Below are 20,174 nucleotides of genomic sequence, written 5' to 3' on the forward strand. Positions count from 1 at the left end.
TGAAAATACCATGTATCTCATTACATGGTCAGTCTAAAGCCAAACGGATTTTTAAAGTATTCAAAGTAATAAAGCCTCCTGTTAAAAGAATTGCCAGATACAATAATCTTTAAAAATCTGTTTTTGAATTAAGCAACAAATAAGAGATGACTTAACCAGATTCATTTATACTAGTTACTGTTCTTTTAATTGATGTCCACAGCAGTAAGTGTCCTTCTGAGAAGAAAAATGTGAACCTAATAGTTTACTTTCACTTTGCAAAATTATCCCTTTTAAGATACCCAACCGGTTTCTTCTGAAACCATTCTTGGAATGGTAGGGAGAAACTCCATTAATGGACTTTGACACTTAGACATTTTTCTAATTTATAGAAAAAATGAGGTTGAAAATAAATTACTTGAACCGAAGCATGTAAAGTGGATTATAATATTGTAATCACTAATTCCCTGTCCTTCTTTTAAAAGGATTATATAATCTCTGCCCATTGTTATACGACTTGCAAGGTTTCTTTTTTTTTTTTTTTTGAGAGTACACTTTCTGGCCCCATTGACAGCAAGCTTTGCCATATGACTTGCTTTGGCCAATAAAATGTGAACAGAATTGGGGTGCTCAGAATGTGAGCTGTTTTGTTTTAAGAGCAGCATGTGCAGGTGGTGTATAAGAGCTCATTGTAACATTTCCAGAAATTTGGCAAGTCACTTGTTAAACTTGTTAAAAGTAGCTTGAAATCAGCCACGGTGGGAGTATTTACATCATGGAAATAACAAACACTACAAATCAGGACTCTTCTTCCCTAAAGTTGGTTCCAGCCCACGGTGAAGTGAGTGTATCCCCCCAAAAAAGTTGATCTTTCAACCTGGAGCCTGGAGTAAAGGAAACTAGTGGAATAGATGTAGCAGATGTAATTTGCTTGAGAAATGAATCTTTCTTATTGTAAATCACCGAGTTGTAGGCGTTGTTACCTCAACATAATCCATCGAAAGCTGATACACTAGCGTTATTAAGTTCTAGAACACCAACGAGCCCTGTCCAGACCTTGGTTCGGCGGGTTTCTTTTAACAACTTGAACCATCAGATACCTTGAACCTGAAAGGATGCAAACTGCACTCAGACTCAAGACAGGAATCCAGGTCTTGGAAGGTTAATGTATAAGTATAAAATAAAAATTACATTTTTAAAAAGCACTAAACAACTGCATCATTTTTAAACCTTGGCAAACGAGGTCTGTCACTCGTGGACCTGGATGGCTAAGGAGTGACTCTCCAGCCCTTTCCCCTATAGGTCACATGTTACCCTCCCCCTTTCACCCCCAGATGCGTGAATTGAGCGCTGTGTCTTTAAGGGAGACGCGCGGAGGTTTCTGCACAGAACAAAATGTCTGCGAGGATCCTGGAGGGGACCCGCGATCCCAGACCTCTAGCCCGCCTCTTGCTCCTGCCGCGCTTTGGGGGTGATGGGGTGAGTGTGCGCCGCCACGCAGGCGGCCGCGCTCCCGGAGGCCTGGGCGGGTCGCGGCCCACCAGGGGCTGGGGGAGAAGTGGGGCGGCGAAGGGAACGGGGACCAGTCCCGGGCCTCGGGGGCCGCAGGTGAGCCAGCAACCCGCACACGCCACTGTGCGCTATTATCACAGGCTGGCTTGCGCACGGGCTGCCGGACGTGCCCTTCCTTCTCTGTGCTCAGGTTGTCCCTAGTATAAAAGATGCATGTGGCCCCGGATTCTGCCTAAAGGCACTGTTCAGCTTCTTTCAGCACCTCGTTTTTGCTCCCAGTCTCCTTTCAAAAAAGTTATTTGAGAATATCGAAAATCATCTGCTCTCCTAAGTAAAATTGCCTTTTTGCAGTCAGACTTTTAACAGTGGCAAATGGTTGCATGCCCTGTAGTGTGCTCTTTCTCTGAGACTTTCTTAATGTTTCTCATTTTGGAGAGGAGAAGCCAAATACGAGCCAAATGCTCAAACAGGAATCCCTGCCCCCATCTCCATGGTGCTCAAACAAAAGAATTTTCTGATCCTGAGTATAGAGAAGCAGTTTGCTGTAACTACTGACAGTAGCCAAATGCCCGAAGCTTACCAAAAAAATTGTTTTTCCTTTCTTGAAAGAAAAAAATAACTACGATCCAAACTTCAAATTAGCCCAGACTACATGAATATGGTGTTAAACAGAAGCTATTGTAAAAAAAGCTTAATAAATTGACATAATTAGGGTATTATTTTATGCACTTTGCGTTCATGTATTATTTGTACACTCTTTTTGGCCAAAACTGGCTTGAGGCAAAGGACAATAAAAAGTATGCAACAATGTGTAAAATGGCCAAGAGCCAAAACAAGGTAATTCTCAATTAAAAATTCTTTGTATTACAAAGGACTTCAAAGTAGCAGTTTTAAATTCCTGTAATTCATATTAAAGTATGCGTTTTACAAGACAAAATGAATCAACACCCTTCTTTTGAGGAACATATGTATTAAAGTCATGTAGACCTAAAATAAAGGTCCAGTTTAGGGTAGAAGCTTTTCATTTTTAAAAATGCATTAACAGAATACATCTGGCCTTTTAGCTAATGGTAGAGGTATTTAAGAGTTTGGCTTAACACATTCAGAGAACATCTCTGACTCATCATACAATTAGCTGTGGGTCCAGTACATTTTTTACAGTCCATGTGTAACATTTATCTAAATATTTTCACACTTAGCCCTGTATTGCCTGAGCTAAGTATCCACACTTCACAGTTTGGAGGCATTTTTTTGCTTTTTCACTTCATCTAAGTCTTCAGCCTCGTGATTCCAGACTAATTTTTCTGATTGGCTGGATCTGTTTATAAATAGATGAATCCATGGTAGTAAACTAATATTTCAAAGAGATGGACAAGTAACAGGTGAATGAATTGTGGTTTCCTTGATATTTCAATTGTCAAGGCTAATTATTTATTATGTTCTGCTTTGATTAAGTTACTGGTGGGTGAAGTAAATGAGACTTTCTTAATGTTTCTCATTTTGGAGAGGAGAAGCCAAATAGGAGCCAAATGCTCAAACAGGAATCCCTGCCCCCATCTCCATGGTGCTTTTACTGTTTCCACCCAAGTCTGTGTGGATTTCACATTAGTGTGAATTTCTTACCTAAGACCCAGGCTCAAAGTCAGGTATTTGTTTACAACTCTGCCAGATTAATCCATCTGAAGTGATTAGCCTTGGCTGTGGAAGGACAAACAGAGCTATAGTTCATTTGCTATTCCCTTTTGAGAACATTGCCTCATTCTTTGGCCTTTAGCCTGCCTAATATTTTGTATGTGTTCAAGCATAAGTGTAAAATAATAAAATTAACTTCCGTGGGTATTTTATAGGATGATTCTTAATGTTACAGTCATATATTATATGTATGTACACGCATATTTACACAAATTATTCATCTGGGTTTTGATCTCCCTTATTCTCTATATTGGTATTCAGGGAAATGATACTGAAGAGTCTGGGTTTTAATCTGATAGATTATTATAAGACTATGACTTTGGAGAACTGCAAATAAAACTTCAAATGCAGTTTGAAATAATTAATGTGAATTTATTATCTTCCACAGGCTTAAATTTACCATTCCTTCCAGATAATGGATACTCAAATGAAATTCACTATGGGAGAGTTTAGAGGTGTGGTACCAACAATACTACTCTCCCCTCTTCCATGAAATAACTAAAATCTACTTTTCTCTCAGCTTTTTCCCCTTCCCCGAAATTGGACTAAAACATTTCCACTATTAATTTCATGCTAGCTACTTTCATTTAGCATCAGGAAATATTTTTTTAAAATATGAGCTTGGAAGCCTAGTTATAAGACTAAAGAATTGGAACTTTATGAGAGTCAGCACTAGTGGCAATGTGTTTTTTGTGAATTTGGGGCCCTGAAGGAGGTCAGGAAGGGAAGAGATGCTGAAGCAGGAGTGTCTGCTTGAACATTTGTGTTAGGGCCCCCAAGACCCACCCTTTCCTCAGTATGGACATCACGTGATGGAATTCACCCTCATGAGTGAACAGTGCTCTGACCTTTAGCATATGTATCAGAATTATTGCTGGAAGCGTCTCTCCCCACCAGACGGTGAGCTTCTGGAGGGGATGGAATATGTGGTTCTCTTGTTGGCATCCTGGGCAGGCAGCAAGCCCTTGTCTGACCTCAGATGAGCAGGTGCACAATGAGCAATTCGAATGAGAGTGGATGGAGTGAATGGATTGTAAGCAAAATAATCACATTCACTGGCACCTTTCTGGTAATTTAAAAACTGTTTAAGAAAAAATTAAGGGAGCTCTTATTTTTCATTTTCTTCATGTTAGCTAACCATGTAGTTAATAGGTGTGCGTTTTTCTTGGTTACTTGGTAAGAAGTAATACGTATCGCAGGGCTCCAGGTAACCAGACCTCCCCATTATTTTCTACCTGAGACAGGAGCGACCTATTTTGCATGAAAGTCAGTTTACGAAATGAAAATAAATTTGGTTGGGGAGGGAAGGTGGATCTGTGATTCTTTTTTGCTTTTTATTTTTTATTTATTTTTTTTATTTTTATTTTTATTTTTTTTAAAGATTTTATTTATTTATTTGAGAGAGAGAATGAGAGAGAGAGAGCATGAGGGGGGAGGGTCAGAGGGAGAAGCAGACTCCCCGCTGAGCAGGGAGCCCGATGCGGGACTCGATCCTGGGACTCCAGGATCATGACCTGAGCCGAAGGCAGTCGCTTAACCAACTGAGCCACCCAGGTGCCCCTCTTTTTTGCTTTTTATATTAAAAAATCCTCAAGAGAATTTTTCCAACTTAAACTGTCTACTCTACTGAATAACAATGTCAAAGAGAGAAATAACACTGCCTTTAGCCACTAAGATCTTAATGTGGGTGTGTCTGAGCAGTAAATACTGGTAGCTTCTTTTTGTTCATGCCCTGAAGTTATAGCACTGGAGAATCCAAAAGCGAGATCATTTGCATTATTAGATTTCAGCCACAGGTTTAGAGGCAGATAATCTTATCATTTTCCTTGACAGATGGAGAGATTGGGATTTAGTGAGCTGGGTCTAAGAAAAGTAGTCAAGTTCATTGCATTGAAGGCAGCATCCCTTGAGTGCCTGCCTGTGCCAGGGAGATGGGGCAGGTGGGCATTCCTCCCAGGTACCTCCATCTCTTATGTATACAGAATCTCCTTCTGTTCAAGCAGGGCCAGCAAACCTCCTGACGCCGAGCAACCTCACACACTGGGGTCCCTCCAGGGCCAGATGGCAGCGCTATGCCTCACGGGACTGTCCTTTCCAGTCTCCGTAGTTCAGGCTGCCTGGCCCAACATGGACTCACGGGCCTGAGGATTGTTTTAGAAAATTACTTTGTATTTACATTGTTGGGGAGCTACTCTATGAAGGCGTATACACAGATTGTGTCTTTCCATAATGTCAGCTTTATTGAATCATAAAGCAAGGTTAACATAATTGTAAAAGCATGTTCAGAATTCCAAACTCAATGACATTTCGCTGCGCGTTTACCTTGGCTTCATATACAATACACAAACCAAAGTACAATATAAAAGTCACATAACAAACAAGATAAAATTGGGTAAGTTAATGAACCCAATGCAAAGTCAGTCTACAAGCACACAGCTGAGATGAGGTCTAGACCGGTGTGGGTCCACTCAGTGCTTCCTGCTTAGTATGTTCAAGCAGGGGAGGATCTCTATTATGTTCAGAGATCAATTGGGCAGGACCTTCGGTGGCAGTTGCCTTTCTGATGCGGTCAGACGTGGAAGGGTCAGTGTCTGGAGAATATGACAGTTTGCTGCAAAAATCTTCCCTTTTTAAAGGAGTTTGATCAGTCTAGCCCTTCCAGACTTCGGATTCTACCGATCATCAGTTCTCGGTTCATCCAGGCTCTCTTGGCTTTGCTGGTCATCACTTCTGGGTGCCAACAGGCTGTGAAGAGTTTTAGTGATATTTATTCTCAGCTCATCACCCTTGTCTGCTTTCCTCATTCATGACATCACTGCTTGACGTGAGTGACTCCATCTCGCTCTCCACATTATGTGTAGATCCTGCCATATATATAGTCTACCTAAATGTATCCACAAATGTGCATGCTTTCTTAGGACCTTTTTACTCTTCCTTCTGTGTTTACCTCTTCCCTTTCTCTTTTCACACCAGCTGCCACTCATCAACCGACAGTGTATCTTCCTCATTTTTCTTCATATATATATATATAATCTTTATATATCCTACACAGATCTGTATATTATTTAAGAATAATGACATCATATTATACATATTTTTCTGCATTTGGCTTTTCTCCCTGAAGAGTTCCTTCAGAAATCCCTCTAGGTCTTCTAGCAGAGCTCCAATCCGCCCTTTTTAATGGCTGCACAATATTCCCAGATGTGAACACACATCATTTACCCAGCCATTCTCCAGCTGACAGGCATTCCCGTGCTTCCAGTTTTTTGCCATTCCAGATAATACTGTAATAAACATCCTAATACATATTACTTTATGTATTAGTACTTTTAGTTCTACAGAATAGATTCCCAAGAAGGGAATCCCCGATTATATCTATTTTTAATTAACAGAAATTGCCAGACTGCTTTCCTAAAAGCTTCCACATCTCCACTAGTAATGCATGAACATACCCTTTTCTTTTCCTCCCTTCTAGCTTTGGCTGACAGACCTCTTCGTTTTTGTTAGTGTGATGGATCTAAAATGAGACCTTACTGTTACTTTAATAGCACTTCCCTGAATGTAAGTGATGTGAATCTTTTCACAAATTTCTTGGCCATCTGATTTTGTTCTTAGGTCATTTGCCTACTCGTATTTCTTGCCCATTTTTTTTATTGGGTTGTTTGTCTTTTTCTTGTCAGTTTGTAAGAGCTCTTTGTGTATTAGGGTTGTGGCTGAAGTTGCTGAGGCCTCTCTCCCAAGCCAAGATAGCTGACTAGGAGGCTTCTCTCCCTCTGTACTGTAGGGATAGTTGAAACAAGCCCAGGGGTTGTTCAGCAGAACTAGGAAGGCTATGATGACCTATGGCCACAGACTGCTGGTCACTGTTTAGATACTTAGTCTGAACAGAAGACTGTATTGAGCCAGGATGTAGCTGTGTGCGGAGGACTGAGAAGGTGAGGCAGTTCAGTACTGTGCTGCCTTCCACTGGTTAAGACCTCCGAGAGTGAAGGCCTGCCAAGGCAGAGGATGTCCCTCTGCCGCCCTTGGAGGGGCAGCGCTGTGCTGGCCAACATTTACGGTGCTGCGTCCCTGGCTCAGATGAGGCAGTCCACTAAATTTAAAGGATTAACACATCAAAATCAGTGCTTCTCACTCTTGTTTCCACCCTCGCTCTTATGACAGATGGCATTCATGTATGTGGCACTCCTCTGGGCATCCCAGATTTTGAAGAAACCCAGAGACATCTTGCAGGGAGGTAAAGCATGACAGTAATTGGTCACCCTGGCACTTTTAGGGGCACATCAGTAATGATCACTCTCAGACTCTGGCACAGGTAAGACAGTCTGCAGCTTATATATAGTTTTCAACCCCCAGCTCAAGAAAGCATTATCAGAATGCAAAGCAATAGTCTTGATATTATAGAAAACCTTTAAATCTCTTTTAATTTATAAAAATACAAGAATTCATAATCCTATTCTCTCCCCTTTGTGTCTATCTAGTAATAAAAAAAGGAACTCTGTAAAGAGAGGATTCTAATATAGAAGAAATGAAATTCTAAAAAAAAAAATAGAAAAAATTTTAGGTAAATTTAGGTTACCAAAAACAGTTTCTAATACTAAAATCTGGTCTGTTTACTAACCATAATGTTACATAACCATAATGTTTACTAAGCATAAAAAAAAAAAATTATCCTTGAAAATTGTAACTCCCCTCCTCATCCTATTACTCCCCCTTTGGGGACTTTGGGGATTTAGTAAATCTCTTGCAGGAAATGTAGCCTTTTAATTTCCAAAGACTTTTTATACTAATTGGCTTTCATGAGAAACTATATTCAAATCAGTGCCCGTTGTATCACAAGATATGTAAATAGCTAATTCTTTTGTTAGAAGAGGACTGGTACTTGTCTTTTTTGATGATTCTGGTAAGTTTGTGACCTTTTGAAAAATATAAGTGATATGTTTAACGTGATGCCTGATCCTGACTAGAACAGCTTGGTGGGGAGAAAAATGAGATTTAGAAAACTGTAACGTATCTGTAACAAGACTCTTAGCAACTGAAATAAAAGCTTACACTAAACACTACTACTATTATAGCAACTTATTTTTCCTCTTCCCAACTGTGTCTTCTGTCATTCCCAGTTACGTTAAAAAAAAAAGAGATTCTGGAACTTTATCATCTCCACAGCTGTTGGTTCAAAACCTGACAGTACGAGTGGACACTGGCTATCTCACTATGTATCTTGGCCTTGATTTTCCCCCTGAAATAAATTCTCAGAAGACCTCCAAGTCTGCCACGTGCTCTCTTATTATTTTTAAATTTTCAAAACAAATTTGTTTAGAATTACACATTTGGTCCTTTGTGAAGTTACGTCCCGAAGAATAAACTTCACCTTTTCTATCCCTTTTTGTTTGATAGGTTATTTCTGTGATAAACTGTTTTAATAGGAAAGACTTTGCAATGATAGTCACTGGGTTGTGTGTGGATCCTTTCAACCACAGATATTTGCTGGACAGAGAAGAAGCTATTACTTTTATCTCCTTCCTTAATTAAAAGCATTGACAAAGCTTTTTATCTTTTAAATATATAGAGGGGATGAGCAATACAGAAAACTTCTTTTTGTTTTATAACTGGAGCAACTATGACAGGGCGAGAAAAAAAAAGAACACTAGAATAACATGGTGCTAGCCAGTATTCTGGTATCTGTTTAGGGGGCTGTTGACTGAATTTCTTTAACTCACTGCCTGTCCTCTGAATTTACTCCTAGCACTGCTGATGGTTCTTTAGAACTCAGGATTCATGCTACCTGACAACTGACATTGGCTGGAAACTCTGAGGCAATGACAGGGACCCCCAAGGCCCACAGGACATGGCCTACCAACTAATTTAAAGGTAAAAATTCAGAAAACTGCTTTGTATATTTGTTTTCCTAAGTATGTATATTTTTAAAACATTTTAGTGTTTTTTTAGTACTGCCATTTTCCTCATAAGCACATTGTTTTTAAAGTCACAAAACAGAGACTTGTATTTTGAAAAAAAATTTCCTCACTGAAAGGTCTTTAAAAGGCTGTTCACCACGGGCACTTACACCCCTCAAGTTTAAGGAACAAATCGCTCGTTCCCAAGACTTTCCTTTTGGCTCGTTCCAACAGTTTGTTCCCTAACACTGAGAGCAGCAAACAAAATGAAGCTCTTACTCTGAGAAGAGTAACCTTTCTAAAAGAGAGCGAAGGAGACTAGTTAAAACTCACACATACAGCACTTACTTAGCTGGTGCTTCCCATTTCCTTAGTATCAGTACCTGTGAGCTGGGGACCCGTCTGATCTTGAAGAGCGCTCCTAGTTACGGGCAGAAGGGCTGGACAGGGCTAACATTTCCTGAGGACTGAACCGTTAATAGTAGGAAAAGAAACCCAGGTACCCGCAAACGAACCGTCGGATTTTTATGTGTAACAAAAAGGCCGCCACCTCTGGCCGCCGAAGTTGTGCATGCGAGTGTGTGTCTAGTCGGGTGGCTGTCCTTACCTTCTCCCTCGGAACGCAGGCGCGGCGGAGAGAATGCGGAGTGACGAGCTGACGGCGCCCATGGACGACACCGGCGGGCCGGACGACGCGGCGGCGCGGGGTGGCCCGTGCCCCGGCCTGGCCCCGGCCCCTCCCGGCCGCCTGGGGGCGCCATACTGCGAGGCCTGGGGCTACTTTCATCTGGCCCCCGCGCGCCCGGGCCACGCCGCGGGCCAGTGGGCCACCTGCCGGCTGTGCGGGGAACAGGTGAGCCGCGGCCCGGGCTTCCACGCGGGCACCCCGGCGCTGTGGAGGCACCTCAAGAGCGCGCACCGGCGGGAGCTGGAGAAGAGCTCCGCCCGCCGCTCGCCGCCCGCCACCCCCTGCCCGGCGCAGCCGCCGCCGCCGCCCGGGCCCGCCGTGGCCGCCGAGGGCGACTGGGCGCGCCTGCTGGAGCAGATGCGCGCGCTGGCCGTGCGCTGCAGCCTGCGTGAGCGCGAGCTGGCGCGGCGCGAGGCGGCCGTGGAGCAGGGCGAGCGCGCCCTGGAGCGGAGGCGCAGGGCCCTGCAGGAGGAGGAGCGCGCGGCGGCCCAGGCGCGGCGGGAGCTGCAGGCCGAGAGGGAGGCGCTGCAGGCGCGGCTGCGGGAAGTGAGCCGCCGCGAAGGCGCCTTGGCCGCCGCCTCTGCCCCGCTGCAGACTCCGCTCAAAGAAGAGCCCGAGGGGGAGAGGGACGGCTTCATAATCACCAAGGTCCTCCTGTAGGCTGTGGCCGCTTTGCGACCCCAGTCCCTCCCATGCCAGCGCTACTCCAAGTGTGGTCCGCGGACCGGCCTCACCTGGGACCTGAATCTCAGGCCCGCCGACATCTCCAAAGGCCCTTGAGAAGCGCTTCGGAGGCCTAACCAAAAATCACTAACGCTCCGTGGCCCCCCCAGGATGCCTGGGAGCACAAGCTCCAGTGGCCTCCTTTGCTGTTGGCCTTTAGGAGCAGGTTTTCTTCCCACCGCCTTTGGAATGACAGCTCGAGCAACTTCGTGAGACTAGGTCACCCGGAGTCTCGTACCGCGGTGACTTTGAAAGGACAGAAACTTCCTTGTGTACCAAAGACTATCATACTACGTGCCTGTACACCAGCCAGGGCAACCCAGGGTGGAGGGGGCTTGGAAATGAGGATAAAGCGTTTTATCCAAGAAGAGTTTTACTCCTTTCCCAATGAATAAATCTTTGGTAATTGGTTTGCCCAGCACGAAGTTCTGAAAAGGGGGCCACTTAGCTTCCACAACGGCTCTTTACCCTGTCCTCTCTAGTGCCTCATTGGCGCAGTCTGAGCGAACCCCTGTGTACTCCCCTCCCAGCTTGCAAACCATACCAAGTGCACCCTGTCCCACCCCAGCTGTTTTCTTTCCGTTTCACACCCAGTGTCAGCTGTAGTGAGTTTCCCCACTTTCCCACCTCACACTCCCTTACTAGCAAAACATGACCTACTCCCTCATTAGGAAGGGAACTTGGTTTCCCACATCTCCACAATCCTCGCTTCTGGGCCACAGTAGAAGGAAGGCATCCCTCCCATCTGGGGCCACCTCTGTCTCTTTTTCTGTTCCCATCCATTCCTCTTCCACCGTTACTGGACCTTTGCTCCATTATTGTTTCTCCTTTCTTCTGACTTATTCCCTCCCTTCCCCAGACTACTCTTCCTCAGCAACAGGCTGCCCCCACTGAACACTATCCAAGGGGGGGCCAGTTATCCCTGCTGCCTATACTTCCTCCCATACGTCAATTCTTCACTAGTGGTCAGCTTCCCATCCTACCCTGGACCCTTAAGAGCTGAATATGATGATTTATTTTCAGCCTTTGTCTTGCTAGTACAATGAACACCCACATACACCCTCCACCTAGACTGAGCAATTGTTAATATTCTGCCTTAATTTTTTGGCCCTCTGCCCCAAACATGCATCGCATTTCATCCAGAAGTATTTCACCATATATATCTCCTAATAGCCTCTAAAATAATTCTTAATCAAAATTCCCCAATTGTCTCAGAAATGTCTTATCTTTTCTAAAACAAAACAAAACAAACCAGGGTCCAATCAAGGTTCATTCATTACTTTTTGATTATAACTTTGTCTCTTTTAGTCTAGAACAGCTCCCTTGTTATTTTTTTTTCCATGACATTTTTGAGAGTCCCAGCCATCTGTCTTATAGAATGTCCTTTATTCTGGGTTTGTCTGATTGTTTGCTTAAGCCAATTTATGCACTCATTCTTGGCTCATCTACCTCTGTGCCAGTGACTCCTGGCTAACTCCAGCCTTGAGTGTTCTTCCCAGTTCAGTCCCTCATGTCCAACCCCCTGCTGCGTGTCTCCCCCTCTACTTGTATATCCTGCCACTGCTGAGGAAAGGGCAAATCTGTTCAGTTCCACATTCCCACCCCTTACCCAAGAACTAACATTTACTGGGCTCTTAAAATGTACAGGTACATAACTGCACACTGCATGCATTACGTCACTTCATTCTCATAGCAGCTCCCTGAGGAGGTATTAATACTATGCCCATTTACAGCTAAGGAAACAGATACAGAGGCGTTAAGTAGCTTCTACAAGATCACAGCTGGTAAGTAGCGTTGAGATCCAAATCCAGTCTCTACCTCCAGATGCGGTTCCTGGCTGCTGTACTGTCTCCCTTGCTAGTCACTGAGCTGACACCAAGTTTCCTCCCTCTCATTCCAGGTAATATGTCAGTGACATTAACATGCACTGAGCATTCACCATGTGCCAGAGCTGTGCTGAGCTTACAAGAATAACTGCCTACCATGCAGTAACCCCATGACATATGCCCATTTTGCAGAGGAAGAGAGAGGCTCAGGGAGCTAAGTAATGTTGAGGCAAGAGTGGGATTTGAACTCCTGTCACTGAATCCTAAGTTCCTGTTTCTACAAAGTGCCACATTTGTCTTCCTTCTGATGCCACCTGTCAACCTCAGGCCTCATTTATCATTCATCTAGGGTTCATCTTCCCATCCTTGTCTTCCCCAACTGTCCCCTTCCTAACACTCAACTTGACCAAAGGAACTGTTCTAAGCCAACACTGATTATATCACAATTCCTGCTCAAAGGCACCCCAAGATCACCCATCATCAATAAGCTTCGATTTTGTAGCCTGACATTCAAGTGCCCCCACCCTGCTGCCAGTCTTATCTGTCCCCTCTCCTACCTATACTATATGCTCCAGCCCAACCGGACTCCTTGTTCCTCCTGACATGTCCTCATCTTGGCTCCTCCATGCCTGTTTGCCTTCCCTCCACTTAAAAGGCCCCTTCAATCTCTGAGTATGAAGAATTCCACCCATTTTCAAAGACCAAGCTCAAATTCAACTGCTTGCATGAAGTTTTCCTTGATTACTCCTTATTTAGAGATGATTTTTTACTTCTCTGGACTCCTTGGCATTTTATAATCTCATAACACTTCGAACAGGCCATCTGGCATATGACTCTATGGGTTCTTGTCTTCCCTCTCCTGCCAGACCTGAGCCCTTGGGTTAGCCTTCTATTCCCACAGTACTTTGTATATAATAGCTGCCCAATAAATAAATTTGAGGCATTGAACTCAGTGTTTTGAAGGTTTTACAAGTTAGTTTTCCCACAGTTACTAATATAATTATTCATTTATCTTTAATTCTGAATAGAATTCATAGCAGAAAAAAATAGCTTAGAAGGAAATAGCAGTAATAATTTAAGCTGTTTAGTCAATAAAGATTTAGTAAGTATCCATTATTGCGCTGTTTGGTTTGAATCCAAATTAGTATATCACTACTAGTATGTCATTATCAGGAATGTTTTTCTTAAAATGTTTTTCATTACCCAAGTAACACAAATGCAATGCCCCAATCTAGGAAGAAATCAGAACATCCCCCAAACTCCTGTCACCAATAAAACTGCTACAAACATTTTAATGTATTTTATTCTTCTGTCTTTCACAATCTTTACATTATCCTAAAAATAGTATGTTATTTCTGTAAGTACTGAAATATAACTACTTCATGTGGATGTGTAACTTGGGCTATAAGAGGAATTTGAACTTTTTAGAAGAAATCTGCAAATGTTACTCTTCTATTTCACCAACTGTTAGAACTATTAATATCAGCAAAGACTGACTTTTAGAATCGCAATTGCTTCCTCAAGAAAGATAAATAATGGGAGCACCAATAGCCTGTTTAGGGGACGGGGGAATAGTTAGCCTGACTAGTAACTTAGTGCTGGCTGTGGGAGTTAAGCAAAGAGATTTTACTTTCTGCTTTATATACTTCTGTACTGTTGTACTTTTTTTATACCAAGCATGAATTACTTTTATAATCAAAAATAAAATTTACATTCCTCAAATGAGAACTCCTGACCATGAGCATTCCACTTTCTTAGGTAAAATAAACAAAACCCAACACAAGGACTGTTGTAATCCCTACTTTCAGAGAAGCCTAGAGAGAAATGCAGCCCTTGTCCAGTCTAACACTATCATTTGACAGAAGAGAAAAATGAGCCCCAGAGTGGCTTGCCCACTATCAGGAGATAGTGGCTATGGTGGTCACCTGACTCCAACCTCAACAGATATTGTGCCTCTTTGGCCTTAAAGACTTCTGCTGGCTCATCTGTCAAAGCCCAAGGGCTGTCAGGACCAATAAGCCAAGCTGGCCTCCAGAGGACGTAGAGATGGGTTATGGGGACTGCACTGGTCTCTCTGCCTGTGACCCAGTCAACTCACAGAGAGCTGTCATTGCTGATGGGTGACAGTGACACACCTTGCCTAGATCAGCAGGGCTTCTCTGACTTCTGTGACTGGCTTACTAATAGCGCCACCCACGTGCTGCCTTTGAGAGCAAGCACACAGTGGGAGGTGGATGGCTGGAATGGGGATGCAGAATGCCCTGAACCCAACTCCTGAACTCCTGCCATGATGTAAAGTGATCAGTCACTTCTTTAAGTTTAAATTTGGCAGAGAGGAGGGGGAAGCAAAGCAGGGCACTGACAACCAAAGTTGAAACAGCTAGAGCCCTTTATACACCTAAGCTGTCATCCATGGAGCTGGAGAGGGAAGAACTGGTTTGGGCTTTCTATTTTAAATAGCTGTCCATGTCTTTAACATCTTAGAAGGGACTCATAAAGACTGGACTTTTGTTTTGCTGCCACTCAATAGGGAATTCTAGTTCTGAAGGTTTGAACTTCTTACCTTTCCACAACCTAAATCTGCTTGTCTGCAAAATGGATGAGGTGATCATTAAGGTCCTCTTTGGCTCCAACATGGTATGATTACATGAAATACAGTTTAACATCAACTGCCTTTGAGTCAATGAGTTGTTTGGTTTAATTGATTTTCTTGGGTCACTGCAAATTTAGAAGTAAATGTTGACAGTGACATGCTTATTCTCAAAAATAATAGGAGTGTATCAAAGTTCTTCCATAGTAGTGAAGTACTAACTCTATCATTCACTCCCTAGAACGGAAGATGTGTGCAGCAATTATGAGTATGCTCTGTTGTACCCACTCTTTTGTCCTCATGACACCCTGCAGGCAGGGCAAGTATAATTTTCCATATTTTACAAATGAGGCCATACACTTCAACAAGGTGAAGTGACCTGCTGAAAGACAACAGCAGATTGGAGGCTGGAACTCAATCCATGGATCCCGGTCATACCTGGGGCCAAAAAGTTGCACTTCCTCCCAGGCCTCCCTTCTGGTCCACCTCTTGACCAGTGCTATCCTGGCTGGAGTGCCTACTGACACTTGGGTTGATGTTGGCTGCTTTCCACCCACAAGCTCTGGTGTTGGGGGTAAGCCAGACTTTTAAGGAAGTGAGGTTGGCCATTGTATTAGTTTGCTATTGCATATGTAACAAATTACCACAAACCCAGTCCTAAAAACAACACAAGTTTATTATCTTACAATTCTGCAGTCAGAAGTCTGAAATTGAACTCAGTGTCAGCAGAGCTATGTTCCTTTCTAGAGGCTCTAGGAGATTTTTTTTTTTTGTCTTTTCCAGCTTCTAGAGGCTGCCCACATTTCTTGGCTTGTGGCCCCTTCTGTCAAGGTCAGCAAGGGCCATTCTTTCTCACATTGCATCACTCTGCTACCCTCATCCACATTAAATGGACCCTTCTTATTTTATGGTCAGTTGGTTAGCAACCTAATTCTATCTGCAACTTTAATTCTTCCCTCCCAGGTAACATATTGGTAGTTTCCAGGGATTAGGATATAGACATTTGCTGGGGGGGCAAGGGTGGGGGATCTATTATCTGCTTACCACACAGCAGTATCCTGCCTGGCTTAGGTTTGGAGGTATGTGAGAAAGGCAAAGTGCTTGATGGGGAGCCCCTATTCCCCAGAAATCAATACTTTAATGGGGGTCCTAATCTCCCCCACCCCTCCTTATAAATCTGCCTAGTGCAGGGAGTGCTCACAGACTTTTCTGAGACAGATCCCTGCAAGGTGGGTGTGAAGGATGCCTCTGGGGGAAAATCAGAGGCCTCCATAGTGTAGAGAACTAAACATTTAAATATCTGTGCACTAACTAGGATCTGATTGACTAGGAAGGTGGTGATGTTTGAGTTGTCAAGCCTTTGGAGTCAGATATGAATTAAAATTTAATCTTCCCCCCAAAAAGACAATACTCAAATACTACGATTAATAAACATGTTGAAATATTTTTTAAAAAATCTAAGCTTCCAAACATGTATGTTACATGTCACCTTGGCAACCACCTTAACCTCTCTGAAACCCAGTTTCCTCATCAGTAAAATGGGGATAATATATACCTTACAGGGTTGTTACAATGATTAAGATATTTGGGTAAATTCTGACATATAGTTTAAACTCAGTAACTATGACTTCTTTCTTTCTCTCTTACTTATCTGAATAGAAGCTCAAAATCAAGCCAAAGGATCTCAGAAAGAGCAAGTTCCCTGGGATGAATGCTGAGAGCAGGTGCTCACAAGCCACATAGGTTTGCCAAGTCATTTTCCTTCATGATAGATACCTGAGTTCTCAAATGAGCCAATCCAGTCAGAACTCGTTATGACTTGTGACTATAAACTAGTTTGACCAAAATTACAAGTAAATATATCAAACCCTATCCATCTAAGTACTTTTCCCTTCAAGTAGTTACCTTGAAAGACTAGTTATTCCAAAAATGCTTCTATGCTTAGAATGTCTCTGGAACTCCTCTTCCAGAGTAACTCTCAGAGTCTTAAAAACTTCCTTCTTAAAAGCATCCTTAAGTTGGCAAATACTCGTATTTCCAGGAAAATTTTGATTTTTGAAAAGAGCTGCCAGTTATTCAGAGCCCAGACTGGTAAATATGGTAGAACCAGATTAAAACATTTCTGGTTAATAAGGTGTGATTATAATAAAGCAATAATTATTTTTGTGTGGCTCATAAATTGGCCTTGATAGTGTTATATATGAAAGTTAAGTAAAGGCAACATGGTCCTAGTAGACATTAAAGTCCACTTTAGTGGGTTTATGATGTGAATTAATTCAGATAGCACTGGGAGTCATTACATACTTAAATAGTATTAAATGTTTCTTTTTATGAAAATTTTAATTATGACATTCTCTGAAATCTGATTTCATAGTATTAAAATAAAGGCTTTAAGGAAAAGCATTAATGCTAATGAAAGCTTTATTATTTCAGTATATATTCTCCTGGGCCTTTGGTCAAGATAAGTAATGATCAGATGAAGGAGTTGGCAACCTTCCTGGCCTCTGCAGTCCACTAGTAACTGAAGGCTAAGTAACACACTCACATGTTTAAATACATTTAACAATATTTTACCAACTTCTCCCTCTCTTGCTTTTTGGACAATGAAATACCATGGCATCTGAACACATGAAGAAAGCTAGCTTTTTGTTGAAGAATTTCTGAAAAGTCATTCTTACTCAAGCAGGAGGAAGTCATTTGCCTCCATTCACATTAACTTCCTCCAGGGACTTTCTGATTTACATGTTCTCCATCAACTCCAATTTCCAATGACATGATTCATGTTGCTTTTCCTTTCTTTCTTTCTTTTTTTTTTTTGGTACTTCAGTGATCTGTTGTTCAGACTCAGACCCAAAAAACCCAGGGTTTGAGCTGGCAGAGTCACTACTGTGCCCAGGTAACTAGAGGAGACACATAACTGAATGAGGGGCTGCAGCCTCAGTAAGGTTTTACTCTTGTCTATACATCCAAAACCCGGAAGAAACATTTTCTGAGGGCAGAGTTTATAAGATTCTCCTAAAAATTCTGGTTTAGGGGAAGACTTGAAAACATTTGAAAAACACAAACTGCTCCTTTCCCCTCCACCCCAAGAGCTTTGGCTTTTGCAAAAACTTTGAAATGAACAGAAACTGCTTTGGATTAATACTCTGAACTATCAAGGCCTTCATGTGACTACTTGGCCTTTACATTCTACAAATACTATCTAAAAACACATGTAAGATGACAGGGAGTCTTGTCCCATTTATTACTGTATCCCGAGTGCCTAGCATAGTGCCCGGACTTTAAGTTCCTCAAGGCTATCTGCTGAATGAATGCATGCTGTTCGAAGATTTTACCATCTGAAATCTAGTCCCTTTTGCAGTTCTCCCTATAGTTCTCCTGCTCCTACAGTGTACTGAGAGCCAGGGTGGGCCTGTTGGATGTCCCTATCACCTTCTCCAGATGGCTTCATTCCATGCAGAATCCACCCCTTCTTTGAGTAGGACCTCAAAAGGGTCACCTAACAAGACCCTTCTACCCTTTCTCACTATCATCTACTAGTCTCCTGCTCATTCTGCAGTACTCGTTTAAGTGTACCTCCTATCATCACCTGAAGGAATGAAGATGATGCATCCACTTACTCACCCCACCCTTCACCTTTCCTCTGACTTCAATAATCACCATACTCACTCCAGGATGCTTCTCCTACAACTGTGCCCTTGCTATTGGTAGCATGGCATAATAACACTAATAACTGCTAATATTTGAAGGCTTATTATGCACCGGACACTGTTCAGTACCACATAGGCCTTATCTCATTTAAAATTCCCAATAGGGGCGCCTGGGTGGCTCAGTCGTTAAGCGTCTGCCTTTGGCTCGGGTCATGATCCCAGAGTGCTGGGATCGAGTCCGGCGTTGGGCTCCCTGCTCTGCGGGAGGCCTGCTTCTCCCTCTCCCTCTGCTGCTCCCCTTGCTTGTGTTCCCGCTCTCGCTGTGTCTCTCTCTCAAATAAATAAAATCTTAAACAAAACAAAACAAAACTGCCCAATAGCTACATGAAGACAGTAAAGTATGGAGGTTTAAATAAATTTTTAAACATCGCTCAGCTCAGGAGGCAAATCCAAATCAGCCAGACTCTTTAGCCTGTGCTCTGTGCACTGGGATGAAAAGAATCAAGATTTAAACCCCAGCCCTGCCACTGTGCCACAGAGACTTTTTGATTTTGAGCAAAAGAAAAACCTCTCCAAACCTCAATTTTCTAATTCATAAAATACCGGCAGGAATAAAGAAGATAATGTATGTTAAGTGCTTAGCAGAGTGTCTGATATGCCACAAATGTGTGTTCCATCCATCCAACCAACACATGCTCCTCAACATTCAGCGCTGTGACAGGTACTGAAGATACAACAGTGAGTAAGACCAAAAAGGTCCCTGCCTTCACAGGTCTGCACAGCTCCTGATGGGTGCTCAGTAAGTATTTGATAGATGGAAAAAGCCCTCCAGGAGGTCTGTTAGCCTCCACTCTGCCCCTCTTCAATCAGCCAGTTATTTTGCTATAAAGCAATCTACTGAGAACACTTCACTGCTTAAAATCCTTCAGGAATTCCTCACTGTGGAAGAGAGAAAAATCCAAATTTCTTTTTTTATTATTATTTTTCTAAAGTAGGCTCCACACCCAATGTAGGGCTTGAACTCACAACCCCGAGACCAAGAGTTATATGCTCTACAGACTGAGCCAACCAGGAGCCCCAATCCAAATTTCTGAACACAGTATTATAGCTAGGTACGTGGTTCAGTTCCCCTCCCCACCAGCTCCTCTTTAAGCAGTGAAACTCTTTCTATGACACCTATCTGGAAGCCAAATTAATGTAGACCAATTCTGGTAATAGCGTGAGAACTGGAGTCACGTTTGGCATCCTAACCCCTTCCCAGCCTCATCACTCATTCACACACACACACACACACACACACACACACACGCACACACACTGCAGCTCCTCTAAGGCAAAGCCATAGGTTCTGTCAAACCATTTGAATACCAAGCTTTAAATCTGGGTGTTTCTAATTGTAGGACACAACCCATCAGTGGATTATGAAATCAATTTAGTGGTTGGAATCAGTGATTTGGAAAACAAAAATAAAGAGTACATTATGTGAACTAACAGCTAAGTATTGGTATATAAAACCTGTCACAGGGGTGCTCAGTCCATTAAGCGGGTAGCTCAGTCCATTAAGCAACTGACTCTTGGTTTCGGCTCAGGTCATGATCTCAGGGTCCTGGGACTGAA

At 42.8% G+C, this 20,174-nt stretch overlaps 1 protein-coding gene and 1 non-coding gene across 3 annotated transcripts; both read left to right on the top strand.

Moving 5' to 3' along the window:
* The first annotated feature begins 1,322 nt into the window (after positions 1–1,322).
* On the top strand, positions 1,323–18,735 carry ZBED3 (zinc finger BED-type containing 3). Of its 2 annotated transcripts, XM_032404157.1 has the most exons (4): positions 1,323–1,458; positions 7,348–7,498; positions 8,930–9,054; positions 9,707–18,735. In XM_032404157.1, the coding sequence occupies exon 4, from the start codon at positions 9,721–9,723 to the stop codon at positions 10,426–10,428; it is 708 nt and encodes a 235-aa protein (XP_032260048.1). In that variant the 5' UTR covers positions 1,323–1,458; positions 7,348–7,498; positions 8,930–9,054; positions 9,707–9,720; the 3' UTR covers positions 10,429–18,735. The 2 variants fall into 2 exon arrangements, with proteins under 2 accessions (XP_032260048.1, XP_032260047.1); XM_032404156.1 differs by lacking the exon at positions 7,348–7,498.
* Positions 7,104–7,241, top strand: LOC116632514. The gene has a single exon (XR_004299450.1). It is a non-coding gene; the product is annotated as a small nucleolar RNA SNORA47 (small nucleolar RNA).
* Positions 18,736–20,174: the final 1,439 nt, after the last annotated feature.

This window comes from Phoca vitulina, unplaced genomic scaffold (genome assembly GCF_004348235.1).
Source record: "Phoca vitulina isolate PV1807 unplaced genomic scaffold, GSC_HSeal_1.0 scaffold6, whole genome shotgun sequence".
Taxonomy (NCBI): Eukaryota; Metazoa; Chordata; class Mammalia; order Carnivora; family Phocidae; genus Phoca; species Phoca vitulina.

What these genes read in the sequence shown, in the direction of transcription:
- ZBED3 (XM_032404157.1), top strand. Translation starts at nt 9,721, where the DNA reads ATGCGGAGTGACGAGCTGACGGCGCCCATGGACGACACCGGCGGGCCG.